Source organism: Pteronotus mesoamericanus, unplaced genomic scaffold (genome assembly GCF_021234165.1).
Source record: "Pteronotus mesoamericanus isolate MK-2021 breed Mesoamerican mustached bat unplaced genomic scaffold, CSHL_Meso_final scaffold_651, whole genome shotgun sequence".
In the NCBI taxonomy this organism is placed as follows: Eukaryota; Metazoa; Chordata; class Mammalia; order Chiroptera; family Mormoopidae; genus Pteronotus; species Pteronotus mesoamericanus.
Window position 1 is genome coordinate 5,679,332 of NW_026555325.1, and position 18,438 is coordinate 5,697,769.

The 18,438-nt window shown below is 33.3% G+C and overlaps 1 protein-coding gene across 1 annotated transcript in view; it reads right to left on the reverse strand.

The window, feature by feature from the left end:
- Nucleotides 1-18,438, reverse strand: part of LRP1B (LDL receptor related protein 1B) — a 1,772,547-nt gene that overhangs the window by 755,070 nt on the left and 999,039 nt on the right. Inside the window, exons 10-11 of the mRNA XM_054562474.1 lie at nt 17,093-17,236; nt 12,273-12,509 (exon numbers count right to left, since the gene is read on the reverse strand). Of these exons, the coding sequence (XP_054418449.1) occupies nt 12,273-12,509; nt 17,093-17,236 (381 nt within the window). The remainder of the gene's footprint in view (nt 1-12,272; nt 12,510-17,092; nt 17,237-18,438) is intronic.

Below are 18,438 nucleotides of genomic sequence, written 5' to 3' on the forward strand. Positions count from 1 at the left end.
AATTTCTGTGAAAGCTTGACACAATGGATTCCTTTTACTTAGTTCATAGGGAAGATATTAAAGCCATAGCTGGAAGCCTGATAGATACCCCCGTGTGTCTCACATACATGAAACCCACCCTATTCCCCAGACTCTCCCCTCATGCAAAGGAAAATTTTTAAACCACCGGGGAAGGGGGAGAAAACCTTTCCACTCTCAGAAGTAAGACGAAGATCCACTGCCTATATGGAAGGTATAGAAACAAAAATCAACTGTCATTAGAAAACAGGCAGGAAATCTTTCCTTTCCCATAGGTAAGGTGAATTGCAAAGGTTAAGTTGCCATTGAGGGAGGGGTAGAAGAAAAAGCCTTGTGACCTGGAGGGAGGGGTAGGAAACACCCATGGTCCCACCACAAGTTTGCTATTCACAACAAGCAACACTGGTCAAATACTGGAGATGGGGAAGAAAGTCTACTGCTACTGGTCTGAAAAAGATGTACACATAAACTGAGGGGACTTTTTCTTTGTGGGAAGATGCGCACCAACTGAACCACACTGGTCAGGGCATATCCCAATTTTTTTAATGACCAAAACATTAATTTTCAGAAGGTAACATATTGGTAGTTACAGAATAGTCATGGGGATGTAAGATACCACAGAGGGAACATAGTCAATAATACGGTGATGACTGTGGTGCCAGGTGGGTACTGGGGGTATTAGGGGAACCCTTTTTAAAGTATACGATTGTTAAAAAAAAAGAAGGTAACATTAGAGAAATGCCCATTGCTAGGACATATTTGGCGGTTAATATATTATGGAATCCATAAATGGGGAAAATAACAATATGATTTTTAAAATATTACAGTTATCAATATTGTATATAATTCAAAAACAGCTAATAAAGAAAGCATTGCATTTTATTCCATGGGGAAAAAAAAAGGTGAGGGAAGAGTAGGAGCAAAGCCATTTGCCCCTAAAGGAGGTGTAATAAAGCTCCTTAGATCCAGAAGCCTGGATTGATTAAAAAAAAAAAAAGGATATTTGTTACCTGAGGGGCAGGGCAGATGATTATCTTCTGACCAAGGTTCCCAACATATAAGTGGTAGATGTTGGTTGCTTAGAGAGGAGAGATACAGAAAGACCCACCTCCAAAGCCCAGAGCCCAGGCACGGACCCTATGTCAGAGACAAGACCAAGAGATTGGAGAACCCCTCTTCCACCATCATGAACCTCCTATTTAGTGACAGATCACAACTTTCTATCGATGTGGGGAGGCCAGTGTGGAGAGTGACCCCCTCAGAGGCAATGACACAGGGACAATAGAAAGCAGAGTGATGAGCAGGTTCCGCACTAAGCACAAGGTCTTATCACTCCATCACTGGAAGAGGCTGAAAGCTTTGATTCACCAAAGAAAACTATAAGAAGAAAATCCAAATCCAGCCCAATTACTGAATAAAATGACCAAACTCTCCATAATAATACACTGACAGAAAAAAAATGTGTTTATTCTTCAGGCATAAATTTTACTTATTTGAATCCATAACTTTTTTCTACATCCACTATCTGATATTCAGTAAATATTTATGACATAAAATAAAAAGCAAGAAAAGACAAATAACTCAATAAAATAAACTGGTCGACACAAGAGTTATTGCTGTTAATAGAATAAAAGCTAAGATGACCTTTATGTGGAAACTTTTAAATTAAAAGAACGAGATATAAACATCCATCTATTAGAATGGCTTATATGAAAAAGACTGGTAACAATGCGTGCTGGAGAGAAGGCAAAACAACTGGAATGCTCAAATCTCGATGTTAGAAAAGGAAAATGATCCAGTCACTTTGAAAAAGAGTTTAATCAGATTGAAGAGTATGGCTGTTTTTATCAAGTTAGATGACCACTTACCATATTACCAGGCAATCCACTTTTAGAAATGAAAACCCATGCTTACCAAATATATTATATGCACATGTTTATAAAATCTTTCTTCAGCATTAACCAAACACCAAACAGTCTAAATGAACATCAATTGGTAAATGAATTAAAAAATGGTGGTACATCCATACAATATAATACACCACCCTCCACCCCAGAAGAGGAAAGATTATCCGGTATATTTAACAACATGGATGAATCTCAAAGCATTATCTAAGTGAATCAAACTAAACTCAAAGGCTATGCACTATATGATTAAATTGTTATGACATTTCAGAAAAAGTAAAACTATAGAAAGAAAACTTAAATAAGAATAGGATTTAAATCAGTGGCTCTGAGAAACATTAGGGAACTTTCTAGGGCTGAAAACATTCTAACTTGACTGTGGTGGTGGTTACTCAGCTGAATACATTGAACTATTCCCTTAAAAAGATGAATTTTACAGTATGTAAATTATACTGCAATAGAGCTGATTTTTAAAAATAAAATTATACAGGCAGCTAGAGTTTTTCAGAAGAAAACTATAGGTATCCAGAGTAAAATTTGCAGTCATTTTTAAGAAATGAAGAATATTAGTTAATTCAGACATTTTGGTAGAAAAAAGGAAATTAAAAAATCTATTACTTAAAGATATTTGCCTGTGTGATACCTAAAAAACTAATTTGATTGAAATTTAATCCAAGATTTTATTTTATTTTATTTTATTTTATTTATCCAAGATTTTAGGCTCTATAATGCCAAATATATCTGGCAAAGGCTGTCATTAAATCCATCTGTGATAGAGTATAGAACATATGTGCATGTGTGTGTGTGTATAAGGTGCTCCAGGTTCCTTCTGCAAGAGCACACTCCACATAACCCAAACTGTTCACTTGATAAATCATGACTACAGTGCCAAAAATTAACATGATTTTCTCTAGAACATACAATAAAATAGTATAAGAAATAGCAAATAATAGGTACAGTTCTATGATTTGTGATGCACAGTGAAGAAGAAATCTTCGTCCATCTGGACCACCAGTTATCAAACTGGGACTGAAAAAAATAAGGTAATTTTTATATACACCCTTTCTATATTTTATTATTCTGAAGAATTTGGACTGAAAATTAACTCAGATAATATTGTTCACTGACTAGAAATATAACATTTTAGAAAGTATGCCACATTTGGTTTTCCTCACACTTACAAACATAAATGATAGGCAAAGGTAACACCTGAGCTGTTACATCTGGAGAAAAGGATGAGGGTGGAAAGGTGCTCTTCCTCTTCACATGTAGTGATGGTGCTGTCGGGGAGGCTTAAGAGCTTTCTGTGTGCTTGAATATTGTTGGGTTTTTGTCTGTTTGTTTTTATATAATTCCTTGTTTTAAAAAGGCTCAATTCTAAGCCTTGCAAAATCTTTATTTTAAAATGTTTAAAATAAAAAATTAAGAATGTAAGGGATATTTAACTCAGATTTAAAACCTAGAAGCACAACGGTGAGTGAAAATACTACATGTTGCCACCTGTATGTTTAAATGAATTTTCAAAATAGACTTACTATTGTTTTTCCTATATCTTCTTTCCAGGTATCACTTGGAACACAGCCTAATTTCGATTAGAACATTTCCGAGTTTGGTTGATCACTCTTGCAGAATTAGAAGCAATAGTAACTAACAGTGACATTTGTAGTAGGATGTAAAAATTAAAGCTTTTATTAGAAGCCAAAATTATGGGGGAAAATGATATCAAATTAAGTGTGATAAAAAGAGTCCTTGTACATTACAATCAACTTGATCAGAATTGTTTCCACCATTCATGCATGCCTCAATCAGATCAAGAAACTAAAGAAAACAAAAATGTAAAGAGGGGAGGATTTTAGAACATTTCTTTGGAGAGTGATGTTGCTGTTCTGTAACACTCTACCCTGTACCCTTTAAACTCCCAAGGTGTTAGGAAAGAGAATGAGGGATACTTTTTCCTTGCACTCTAGTGATGGAGCCTCGGTGGAACCTCCAAGAGATCTTTGAATTTAATTCTCTACAGCTGCTTTTTACAAATACATGAAACCCCTGAGAGTTTCTCAATCTGAAAAAGCTAAAGTGGACTCTGGAGGCAGAATAGTAGTGGCTGATTTGCACTATTTCTGCATTCCCATAGTTTACTGGGGCAGAAGATTTGAAAATATTATTGTGAATGAAATTTGGATCACACAGGTGAAAATGCTGGCACAGGGATCCTTTCAGTCTGGTACAACAAGGTTGCCCAGCTGGGTAGAGGGACTCAAACAGTAACAGGAAGTATGTGAACTGATTATTTAGGGATGCAAAGTAAGAGCATAGACTTTCACGCATCTCGACAAAGGAAAATGAAATTAGTGAGATCCAGCAGAAAACCTCTGAAAATCTTGCATATGTACACGCAAACACAGACCCACACACACACACATCCACACCCATCAAGAAAGTAAATTTTAGACTGTCAGGCACACAGAGAGGCCACTTTACAATGGGACCAGTTCATGTAAGAGTTTTGTTATCTCTGTTTCACTCCTTATCACTCTTAATCTTCTTTCCTCTTCCCACCAATGCTAAGAAGTGAGTGGGCATTGGAAGTTGACTAGCAAGCTCAGAGGGGTGGTGAGGGAAATAAATGCAAGGCAGAGAAAAAGAGTGGATCAAGTTTCCCTTCCTTTTCTTTTCAAGGCTTCTAGCTAGAAGAAAACACTAATGGGGAGAGAGGAAAATTTGATTATACATTAAATTTGGAATTGTAATGTATATGTATATATATTGAATTGAGCATTCTAATTGCTAAATAAATATGTGTTTCTGAATTAAAGTGACTGAGAATTCTGTGACTGACCTAATTGTGAGCAGAAAGAATTGAGATTTCACCAGGTTTTACTGTGGTGTAGGAACGTTTACTCTGCTGAATAAATTTCTAAAGTCTGTAAGAAATAAAATAAAGCTATACTTTAGCTAGGTCAGAGTCACATTTTTCAATATACTTGTTACACAAACATTGACTTAGCCCTCCTGTAAAATCCTTTCACAATGGCTAGATTCATGGGAACTTGTTCAGCCTACATTGTTCATGTTACCTGGCCCTACAGTTTGATCTAGAATTTCCTACTTTAGAATACCAACAGCAAAGCAATGCCAACCAAAAATGATCTATCAAACTTTTTAAATTAAAAAAAATTGTATTATTTTAGCCAACAGTGCAATTATAGACAATGTTCAAAATAGTAGTCATAGGTGAATAAAGGATTTCCAAGGGAATTCTAAAGTAACAAATAAAAATTACACAATACTAAGAACAATTAAGCAACTGGATTGACCGCATTTCCTTTATTTAAATTCATGCTAAAAACTGGCAATTTGTATGAAGTGTATAAAAATCCTACCAGAGTATTTATTAATATAAAATATATTTATATATTTTTTATATATAAAATATAAAATATAAAAATGCTTTAATTGTACTTTGGGGGTTATTAAGTATTTTCACATTGTCTCTTTTGATCTTATGAGCAATTTAACATTACCATGATAATAAAAATTTTTAAGGAAGTCTCTAGAGCTGTTCTGATTGCATATGCGTGTGTGTGTGTGTGTGTGTGTGTGTGTGTGTAGTATGCTGTATATGTTAATGCATATACATATATGTAAGTATGCCTGTGTTGGATGAAAACAAATAAGGGGAAGTTGTCTTCTCTACATTTACTAAGATCCATCAGCCACATGGCTAATTCCATTTTTTATGATTTAATATATTTCAGAACACAGTTTTCAATCTTCTTATATCCCTTTCAACTTTTCAGACAAAAAAAATACATACACACTGGCTTAAAGGTTTTTTTAATATCTCATATATTTTATGAGAAACACAAAAATGTATGAGAAATATCAATCTACAAGCTGACCCATAAAATCAAACCTATGTATTCAGGCCTCAAATTTCCAGTAAATTTCAGGAAAACATCTTATTGATAGTCAACTAGAGTCATCACGTGCAAACAGGCTATATAAAAACCTTGCTACTCAGCAGGACAATATCCATTAGATTCTCAGGAGCTGCAAACACAAATCTCTTCTCAACAGTTTTAATTAGGAAATGTCTCATGACTGACAAATGTATTCATTATTTTCCTTAATGGTTGGTCAGAGTCTACATCTCTCAGAGTCTTAGACTTTTCTTTATGATAAAGTTCAAAGTTAAACTAAGAAAAATAAGATTGATATTCATTCACCTGTAATCTAATATCAGACTGAAAGCTTGCTTTTAATTTTAAAATGTTTCACAAATCATAATCATTAAAGTTCATAGGAATTTTCTAACATAATTCATTAGTGATAGCTCGTGATGTTTGTTTCATCGCTGTAAAACTTAATCTCCGTGAGACACTAGAAATTCCTGCTGAGTTATACAATGGTGAAGTTCACTGAAATCCTAGAACAAATGGTGAACTTTAGGTTCAGGAAATTATATTATTCTAATGTTGGTGTCATTTGGGAACAGATTACATCCTGTCCTAGAACTGGTTAGAGGTCTGGAAATATTTCTGTGGTTCTAAAGTAGGTTTTTCTTTTTCTTTTTTCCTTTTTTTAATTGTTCAAATACATTTGTCTCCATTTTCCCACCGCCACTTTCCCCTGCCCCCTCTACCCCCACCTCCCAACCTCAATCCTTCTCCACTTTGGCTTTGTTCATGGGTCCTTTTTATATGTTCCTTGATTTGACCCTTCCCCCTCTTTTCCCCATTACCCACCTCTCTCCTCCCCTCTTGTTACTATCAGTTTGTTTTTCCTTTCAATGTTGTTGGTTATATTTTTCTTGCTTGTTTTGTTGTTGTTGTTATTGATTAGTTTCTACTTATTGGTGGTTATGTGCTTGCTTGCATGTGTGTATAGTGGTAGCAATGAGGGTTCTTAGAAGTACAATGATGAGTTATCAAATAACAATTTATGGCCCATGTATAATACTACACATTTCAATATGTAACTGAAAACACTGTTGTATTTTAAAATTCATGGAAAGAGTAGGAAAATTCTGGGGATGGAACTGAGGTGAAGAATAGGGGTTGACCTTTCAGATGCTAGACAAGCAATCATATAAATATGGAATTATCCTTTGGTCATATATGAACAAATTAACTCTAAACATGCCATTTGGAGAATATGTTTGGCATAAAAATACTGTTTTTCCTTCCTCCTTTCAATACTTCTATTCATAATATCAAAAAAAAGAAGCATATTTTGCTTCCTTCCCAAAGAGATTCTGTTTTCTCCTGTAATATAGTTTCAGTGAAAATAAGACTCTGGGATGTGGAAATGTGTACATACTCCAGACCTCAGTCAGGTTGAACCCAGTCTAAAAAGCGTATAAGGTCAGTATAGCAAAATGGTTAAGAGCACAGGCTTTGTGTTTGTTCTGTGGATATTGTAGCAAATTACCAGAAACTTGGTGACCTCAAGTCTCCAGTTTAACTATAGGATCTATTACAATTACAGTTTTCTGTTGTGGCTCAGGCATTCATTTTCAAACTCAGAAAAAAAATGCTTTATCAGTGTTGATTTAAAATACTTTAAAAATATGGACCAATATGAAAAATTATTTTTCACATGACTTATATTTGGATATATGTATCCCAGAACAATTAATTTATACAGTTTAAAAACAAGCCCTGAGCCCTGACTGGTGTGGCTCCGTGGATTGCGCGCTGGCGTGTGAACCAAAGGGTCACACATTCGATTCCCAGTCAGGGCACATGCCTGGGTTGCAGGCAGGGCCCCCAATGTGTAAGAGGCAATCACACATTGATGTTTCTCTCCCTCTCTTTCTCCCTCCCTTCCCCACTCTAAAAATAAATAAATAAAATCTTTAGAAAAAAACAAGTGCTGCACTAATAAAATACATGCATTATATATTGAACAATAAGTTATCATATTATGTTTTCCTCTATTGCTAAAAACTATGATATATACTATAATGAAAATTAAATTTTGGATAAGACTCCAAGAAGATAAAAGTGAATTCAATCTTCGAAAGAGTATCTGCTTTGCTCTTTTAGAGAAAACAGTAGCAATTATACCTGGCAAGAACAGCTAATTTAAATTCCCTGATCACTTAGAATAAATTCCCCTCCTGTTGATATCTTCTTTTACTTTGTACTATAGTATCCTACTTTATTTTCTTTTTAACATTTATTATTATCTTGTTCATTTATCTATTTATTTATCTGCTTCCTACTATTTGGGTATAAACTAAATATGAACCTTGGTCCTATTTACTACAGCATTCCTATCACCTAGAACAGCGCCGGGTCTAGAGAAGGTATTCAATGAATATTTATTGACTGGACAAAGAAATAAATCAAATAATTAATTTAAAAAATAAAGTATAAATTTTACAAAAATTTTGGGAAAAAATAGTGAAAAAATACAGATTAGTAATTATTTTTACATATATGTCTATGTTTATTTAATCACTATATGTTTTGATTTCATAGACAATTTCAGTAATTATTTAGATATAAATAAGTAACTCAAAAGGACATTTTTTTCTTTGTCATTATTTAACTACTACATTAGCTCACTAAAAAGACTATAGGGCCTACTATATTTAGAAGGTTTTCAATAAATCTTTGAAACAAAAAAAAAATCAAAAATTGAATGTAGATCAGTCTTTCATTGAAATGCTATTTTAATTACTTTCCTTTAGAGAAAATACCTGAGGTCATACATTTGTCCAAAATATTTGTTTTATTTACAAACAAAATTTTTATAGGCTGTACTTCAAACTATACAAAGTTATCTAAGACTAAGAATTTCTGCCAAACTTAAAGAATCATTTGTCAAACCAAGCACTTCCTCTTGGTCTTCAGGTTTGATTGTGGACGCTCTAGTTAAATGAGTAAATACATAGTGAAATTGATTTTTCTGGTTACAGGAATCACAAATTGTCATATGCCAAAAGTAAGTTGTGTTTTGAAATGTTAATCTTGTATCATAATGTTTATTGTTATTCTCTTTACTGGGAAGAAAAAAGATAAACTAATAAAATACATTAATATTCTTATATAGGAATATCAAAATGTTAGTATATTTCAGTTGTGAAAATCTACAAAATGTTCTTATAACCTTCATACTGCCAAGGCAAAACTATACAAGTGTACTTGGAAGTCAAGCATGTGTTGGAGTTGATTGCTGTTGCTCTGGTATAATGCAAAAGACCACCAACGTCACTAATATATCATTGTCAAAGTTAAGACTGTTGGCCAGATCATTCAGATACAATGCTGGAACTGACAGTTTTGAAAAAGAAACCAAGAATCATCTATATTATATTTCAGTCCGTCTTAAAAATGTCTAGGTCAAAATTAGAGTAATCCATATATATATACTACTTAGAAAGAATGTGCAAGTTCGTTGTCCTAAAATTGTCAAGTCCCTATCAACTGATATCACATCACAGAGAAAAGTAGGCAGACAGTCTCTGCCACATCCAATTTAAAGGAAAGATCTTAACTCTAATTAGGCAAAAAAAAAGACAAAAAGAGGCATATTTTTCACTTTAGCACTTCATTTGTCACTCTTGGAAATTGTACTTTTTATCATTAAAGGTTTGATTTAAAGTGAACTTGAGGTGAATGAAAAATCTTTTATGCTGACCTGTTTCCTTTAAGAGATAACAGGCCATCATTTATTTATCCATCATGCTGTAAATGATGTTAGTCTTCCTCTCTACTTTTATTTACTCTCCTTCATTCTGATTTATTCTGCACTCCACTACAAGATTGATTCTGCTAAAATATCATTTAATTCACATTATTCTTTGTCTTAAAATTGTTTCCTGTCTCTTACCCCTTCAGAATTTGTATCCCAGGCCCTTCATTTAACATTTATTTTATTTTGCCACCTTTTGTATCTACTCTGTTGCTATTAACTGTAAACAAATCTCCTGTAGTAATCCACTTAATGTTCCCCTCATCCTTTTTCTGGAGAATGTGCTTTTGTTTGGTTCTGTTTTCATGGAATATCTTCCCCCCTTACTTGTTAGGTAACGTCCCATCTGGTTTCAGGAATTGTAGCTCCACTGACAGGCAAGGGGGCCCCAAGGCTGGAGCTGAGCAAGGAGGCCTTGGGAAAACAGGCCACTGAGGAGATAAAACATGTCCCCCTGGCAAGGGCGCTCCCCCTGCTTCCCCCATATCACCCTGCTTGTCCCTGGAGGATGGTTAGTTAGTCAATGACAGATAAGATCCCTCGATGGAAGGGGCAACCTGAGACAGGCACAACCACAGTGAGCATCAAGGAAGAACTTGGGGGACATGGAGAAAGGGCAAAAAGACCCTCAACCCTTGGTTTTGATATGGCCAGAGTCCTCATTATATCTGGAAGAAGTCTCCTTATCTCTTGGTGGCTCTGCTCTCCTAGCTCAGGTTTGAAACAATACTGGAGACAGCCCTACACTGATAGGGCAGTTCACAGGGGAAATCAGGTCTAGAAGTAAATTCTTTGAAGCATGCTTTGTTTTTCCCTCAAAAGCTATGATAACCAGCTCATGCTGAGAAGGAAATTTTCATATTCACAGACCCTGACCCTAAACTCTTTGGCTCTCTCTTTTTTACTATGCTCTCATGTTTATTTGTCTCTTTCGTTTACTAGCCTCTTCTCGGACCCATGTAAATTGGTGTGTTCTTGCCATTTGTTTTTTTTTTCAAAACATCATCTATTCTCTGTAAACATTAACATACTGATGTAATGAGATCACCTGTACATTCCTACTACCTAGCCCCATTGATAACCCTTTCAATTAAAGACTTTGGACATGGGGGCTTAGGGCTTTCTCCACAAGAGGGAAGTGCGACCTCTTTCCCTGGCAGACAGAGAAGTGTCTGGGACAACTTATTTCCCCCATCATGACAACCCTGGGTTGGGCTCTGCAGGGTCAGAGTCCATGCTCCCATCTCAGCTGGTGCCCAAACAGGGACCTGAAGAGCCCTGCATTGCCTCACTTACTTAATATTCTTTCTTTAATATCTATTCAAAATAACACCTCCTCCACAAAAATTTCACTGAGAATATTCTCATAAAGATATCTCTTCCTTCCTGCGGGTTCTCCTTACATGGATTTTTTTTTTAAAAAAAATTTATTATATTTTATTTTTAATGTAATGTATTTGGGTGACATTTGTTAATAAAATTATATAGGTTTCAGGTATACAATTCTACAATACATAATCTGTTTACTGTATTGTGTGTTTATCAACCCAAGTCGTCTCTTTCCATCACCATTTACCCCCTCTTTACCTTCTTCTACCACTCCACATGGATATTCTTGATTAGTCACATCTTATCTTGGGCCATCTTTGAATTTACTAAGTTAAATACTTCAAATCCTTTACATTTTCGTGTGCCTGTATTATCTCCAAAAGTAGATTATTGATTTCTTGAAGGCAGTAGTAATTTCCTAAAATCTATTCAATCTATTATGATAGCTAACACAGTGTCCTTCAAAAAATAAGGTTACAATTAATATTCACTAATCAAGAATTCCTAAAATATTTGTGAAATAAGGTGATTGTATGTATGAGGAAACTGAGGTCCAGAAACATTAACATGCTAATGTGACTAGCAGCCATTCAAAGATTTGGTTTGCTTGATTATTAGATATCTTTTCTACTTAAACCAAAGTTATATTATTTTGTTACCTGTTGGTTGTTCCTAAACCAGTTAATTCATGAAATCCACTGACTTTAATGAAGTATATGCATATGTTTGTGCATACGTGTGTGTGTGTGTATGTGTGTGTGTGTGTGTGTGTATGTATAAATAGACATAAAAACTAAGTTTCTCTACAGATACTGATATTTCAAAGGCAACTTTAGAAAACTGAATTTTAATGATTTATAAAGTAAGAAACAATATGCAAGATCTGTGATCACAATGAGGACATTAATGTTCTTCATGGACTTTGAGTGATGTAACCAATATTCTAGTAAGAATGAAATGCTGCCAATCTCTGATATCCTGCTACAATCTTCTGTTCTGCCATATAGAACTGTAAACATAGAATTTTAAATCTATATTTTTCCACAAAAGTGAATAAATAGCTCAATTTAATTCGTGTAATATTTAAAATGTAGTGGGCAATTGCAAGTCCAATTGTATAATGAAGATTTTAATATGCTGGAATGTGAAAAATATATAAAAATAATATTACTAAAGAAAATTAAATTAATCAATATTTTAAAACCAATAGTAAGTTGGGTTCTGGTTAAAAAGTCAGTTTGACATACATTGGATTTATCCCTTTAAAGAGCTTTATCTCTGGGCAGTCTAACATTAATGTTACACGTTGTCACTTACCATCTTTCAGGATAGTTTCCCGCTCTGTGCCATCTATCTTCTGTCGACCAATTAGGAAACTGGTGGTGTCAGCAAAGTAGATATAATTGGTTTCTGCGTGAAAATCTAAAGCACGCGGGTTTACCAGATTTTCTATGGGGATCATGTATTCATCAGCTATCTTGGTATTCAAGTCCATTCCTCTAACAATTCCTGGGCGTCCTTTCCCATAAAAAAGAAACAACTCATTCTTGGGTCCTGCAGAATGAAGATTATAAACATAAGCAAGTGATGCTGTCTAATCTTCTTTACACTGCATAATGCCATGGTTTAATTAACTGGCACAATTAACGCTTTTAAAATTCAATATCAAAAATTAAACTCTAAAATATGCCAAATGTATCTTGATGCGAGAAGGCCAGTTAATTGCATTATTTTAATTAAAACAGAAATTACCTCCATGAATGAGTTATATTTAGTTAATTATTCTTTTGTCTGTAGTCAGTATAGGAAAAAACATGAAAAGTCATTGGGAAAATTGTAACTGTAAAATGGACATTTATCATAACATCTGGCACATTTAATTTTACAATTCATTACAAACTATCCAACACATTTTGTAGATACTAACTGTAGAGTTCATTATGCTTGACAATACTAAAACTTCAGAATATATAAAACACTGCCCTCCTCAGAGTTTGCATTTACAGACTGTCAGAAGCAAACAAAAGAATCACACAATATCACATATTTGCATGTGAATATATTAGTTACCTAATTATGTGATTTATATTTTTAAGAAATGAAATCAAATGCCAGACACAGCATCACTTTTTTCTTCACATCTTAATTAGAATGTGAGAGGTTGATGTCAATAACTCTGATGTACAACAGAGTCCTCATCGAAAAAAAACAAGAAAAACAAAAGCCAAAGAAAAAAACTGTCTCCTGAGTTAGAGTGCCAAAATCAAGTTAGCTTTTTTACAGAGTAAACTGATTCCTTCACCATTTTATATAAAAATATATGCAAGATTCACTAATTGCTAATTTATTCAATATAATTTTGAAATAATTACTTTATATGCAAGGAAAAGCATACAGTTTTCTTTTTAAAAACTGAGTCAATTATATATGAGTAACCATATCACGAGATTTTTAGTAAAATATCTACATTACAGAAAATTTGAAAAAAAAAAACCTAACAACCCATAAACATAACACCCTCAATATAAGCTGTATTATTATCCATATTTTTATATTATTTTTAATTAGAGTTACTGAATATTCAATGTGTGTTAACAAATTTTATAACATTTATATATGGAGAATATATATAGAAAAAACAAAGAGCGAGAATAAAAATAGAATGGATTTCATGTATCTAGCATGGATCTTAAGAATATTTCAAGATCATGGGAAGACATGCAGATACCTCAATTCCATCTTAGAGACATTGATATTCTGATTATTGATTTTATCATGTATTTTTTAAAAGTTTTAGATATATGTTCTATGTATTTCCCAAGAGTAGATTGTTTAACTTTATATACATGAATTATATGTGTGAATTATCCTGTGAAATAATTTTATTCTTACTGCATTCCTGATCATAAGCCATGGCTGTTGTAGTCATTGTTCATTTGTTTTCACCACTGTATATTATTCCTTTGTGTGCCTATTTCAGATTTCATTTATCTAGCTAATTTTATAATGCCCAGTTACTTATATTGAAGAGGACACCCCATTTTTATATTTTACTTTCATTATTGTATCTTAGTATCAAATTATGATCTATGTTGACTATTTTAAGCCTTAGGTTCTTTCAGTATGATAGATAAGTATGCTACATGATAATTTGCCAAAACATTCCTCAGTTGGTTTTATCGTTTTGTTACCATAATAGCACTGAGATAAGTATTTTTTCAACACACCATTTTATATATTTTCTTAGCTGATTTTTTAGTATACATTTGCAGAAATAAACTTATTGGGTAAAGAATATCTATATTTCTTTTCATCATTGTTCTCATAGCCTCTCAGTGTCTATTTTTTTAAATAATGCATATTATTTAAAATTAGTGCATATTAATTTAAAAATTAATATTCTTAAGTATTCCCTACCAAATTTATATGCATAGATTCCCTTCTTGTATAAAAATAGAGCTATATTACATGCATATTGCAGTACCTAATTCTTTAAAAGGTAATGATATTTTGTTGTATCATTAAAAAGTCTTCAGTACATTCTTTCAATGGCAGCATCATGTTTCCTACTAGAAAGACAATATAATATAGTCAGCTACTTACTTATTGTTAGATTGTTTCTGGGTTTTTATTTTTATTGTAAGTACACTTACAATGAATTTCTGTAGTCAAAAGTGAGATAACTTGTTAAAGGAGAGTATCAGTTTTATGTCTTTTGTATATATTTATGTCTTTACAATAGTTATAACAATTTACATTTTATTATCAATGCATAAGAATGCTGGTTTTACCATATTCATTTTTGCTAACAATTATTTGTGCTTTTATTTTTAATATATGTTTTAATTGAAAATTGACCCTGGCTGGTGTGGCTCAGTGCACTGAGCACCAGCCTGCGAACCAAAGGGTCGCCAGTTCTATTCCCTGTGCAGGGCACATGCCTGGGTTGCAGGCCTGGTGCCTGGTAGGAGGTGAGCGAAATGCAACCACACATTGATGTTTCTCTCCCTCTCTTTCTCCCTCCCTTCTCCTCTCTAAAAATAAATAAATATAATCTTTAAAAAAAAAGAAAAATTAGTAAACCTTGTATTTCATTGGTTTAATGTATATGTGTGTATGTACCTGTGTGCATGTATACTTTTAAATAAGAATGGTGACCATTTCCTTATTGTTTTTAAATAATTTTTAAGTCATTCAATACTACTGTAGAGATTTTTTAGTGTGTTTGCCCATATTATACACAACATAAAACTAAAAAGTACATTTCACAGCAACTCTCACATAGCCATGCTTCTGGTCTTGATTTAAGTACCTAAAATCTAATGTATTTGCTCAAGTTTGAAATATGGAAATGAGAACACTTCTTGAGGCTTTTGTTGGTGTTCATCTAATGGGCAAATTGAGTGTTTCCACATTGATCTTCTTCCTTTGTGTATATCAAGAGGCAAGAAAGAGTGGGGTCTTTTTGTCTTATTTACCAATAGGGTACTATCAGTTGTGACATATTTCTGGAGTTAATAGTTGTGGTGCAAGCTTCCTAATTCCTGGATCCCAAGTAAAAGAGTATGTTTTTGAAGTTACCGTTGCCATTGGTGGCTTCCTGATGCCACGGTTTCTGATTTTGGCAGATGTTCCAGCTTTAAGCCAGGTTAGTTTGATGGTAGTTTTGAGGAATGTTCTGAAGACCCATTCTTGAAGCTGCTGCTTCGGGCTTTTTGATAATTTTGCAAATACCTTTTTGCATTTGACCCTTTCTGTTTGAAATACCTAGAATTCTTTCTGTTAATATAAAGGTACCCTGACTGACACTAAATTGAAGAGATTGACATTTATGCAACTCTGATTTTATGTTTTTCCCCAAATGTGTGCATATATGCATGCATGTACATGTATAAGGGTGCATGGTGATATTTTTACATGACATCCATCATTGGTCAAGTGGTAACTAGGACAGTTTGATGGCTGATTATATGTAAACACACACACACACACACACACACACACAACTTTTATCTTGAGACCTTTGACACACTATCCTCAATTATCCAGAGAATCTCTTGAACATGAGATTTGCTATTTTCATTCCCAGCCTTGAATATAACATTAAAAATAAAAGCAAAATACTAAAATGCATATAACATTTTATAGCAGTTGAGCCTATTTGTTCTTGATGTGAAAGTATTTATACTACTAATTAATGTTTAAATTTGAAATTATAACAAATTTAGTGGTTTTTCTTCATAGTTCCCAGCAAGCACATGACAAGAACAAAGAAGAGATGACCAAAGAGAGAGAATTGACAGAAATAAAAAGCTATTTCTATGAAAAAATGAAAACAAATTTGACATTGTAAAAGGCAGCCATAACTTTAAAAATTATTGTATATGAGTATATTTAAAGACAAATAATAGTCTCCACATGGACACTCTATTCTAAAAGGGCCATTCTACTATATGTGAGTTTAAAGACTCTGAAGTAAAGTCCTTAACTAACTTCTGTGCAAAATGTCAAACTTATGAAATTCATTTATATAAAAATATATTTGCTTATTTAAATATATAATAATTAATATAGCATATTTCAAGAATAAAATAAAGATATATCTATTAAAAGTCTTTAAATAAAATTGTTTAAAATACTAATTAGCAAACCTCCAATTATTTACCCAAACATTAAATAATAAAATGAATATCACTCCCCAATGATACTGGATAAAATGAAGATTACTCTATCTAAACTTCTGTTGGACTAAATAATCCATCTAATAATATAAGCATCTTGGTTCAGATAAGGGAAAATCTGATCAACCAATGATTTAAGCTCATTAGAGCAAAAAGTTTCTTTAAGGGATAAATGAAAGGGTCTTTCTAAAAATCTTTCCTAAATTATGTTTCCTGAAGACCCATAAATTTAGTCATTCTACAGCCCAATTAGTTTTCTATTACATATTGTCACACACACATGCACACACACAAGCACTAAATACTAATTTTGAGAAAAGAGACTGCCACATATTTTCAGGCATATTTCACTTGATGAAGTCTCATTTTATTACTGATGTTGATGCTACTAATTAATACTAAAAACCCTATTCTGAGGCAGTAGCTGCTGGAAAATATTTGATTTTGACAACATACTTTTGCATGACCTGCCATCACTTCCCAAGTTGAAGCCAGTCCTGCAGCGACAGGTCCGTGTTTTGTAACTGCTGCTGAGCAGACAGATGTGTGAACATCCCCCGGGCATTCCATATGGATCCACTTCACATGCATGGCTTCTGACTACAACAAATAAAAAACAGCAAGCTTGAAATTCTCCAAAGACAAGATAATTATGTGCATCAGTATGTAGAATGTTTTTACACTACTGGAAGAAGAATTCCAGGGGGAAAAAATCTAAATACCAAACTATTTAGTGCCAGAATCAATTAGAAAGAGTTAAACCCCATAAAAGAGAGGTAAGGATTTGCAAAAATCCTCCTACAACTACATTTAAAAAGCAATTCTGAAAGATAATATGCTTTTATATTAATTTAAAACATTTAAATGTAAGCCAAATAAAAGTAATATTTTTCAGTGCATGCTTGTTATACTTTTTAAAAATATACATTTATTTCAAATATAAAAGTAGTATAAAATACCCCAGTTAATGTAGTTAAGCAGAGAGAGGATTTCCTTATAACAATCCATTATATGGTTATCTAACCTAGAAAAAAATAAAACTCAGTGATTATCTTTACTGAGAAGTGTTAAGACATATTTATCCATTTTGAATCCATTGCCATTTTGAGAACTATATTACACAATAAATTGTGTGTGTGTGCCTATAACTATCAAAAGGAAGAGTCTGAGTCTCCATGCAAAGATTGAGGAGTAGAAGGCCATCTTATGAGTGTAGAAGTTAGAGAAGGAAAATAAAAGGAAAAGTACCAACATTTTGAAAAGGGGAGGCTAAGAAACAGACGATGAGTCATAAAGAAAAGGTTGGATTAGGAATAATGTCAGTAAGATTTTATGTCTCATTGTAATTATACTGATTTTTTAATCACTGATTACTTGAAATTGCAATAAATAGCATAGGAAATTTCTTTTAATAATAATACTGCTACACTTTTAAAAACGGTGCCACATTCTTTTTTGTTTTCATCATTCTCTAAATGAAAAGATGAGTGAAATGCAATTTTGTTTTTTCCCACTAGGAGTGTTGCTTTTATTTTCCAATCTCATGTCATTTCTATCCTGGCTGGTATCTTCTGTCACCTACTTTGCAATTCTCTGCTTCTCACCATCATAGCTATTGCTCTCTCCATTGGATCATGCCCAGGACCATACAAATAATCCATTATTTTTGCATGTTGGGGGGAAAAAGTCTTCTTTTAATCATAATTCCAATAGCAACCTTTCCATTAGCTCCTTATTTCTCTGCTTCCCTGTACATCAACACTCCTCAAAGTTATCTATGCTCATTTTCTACAATTCCTTTC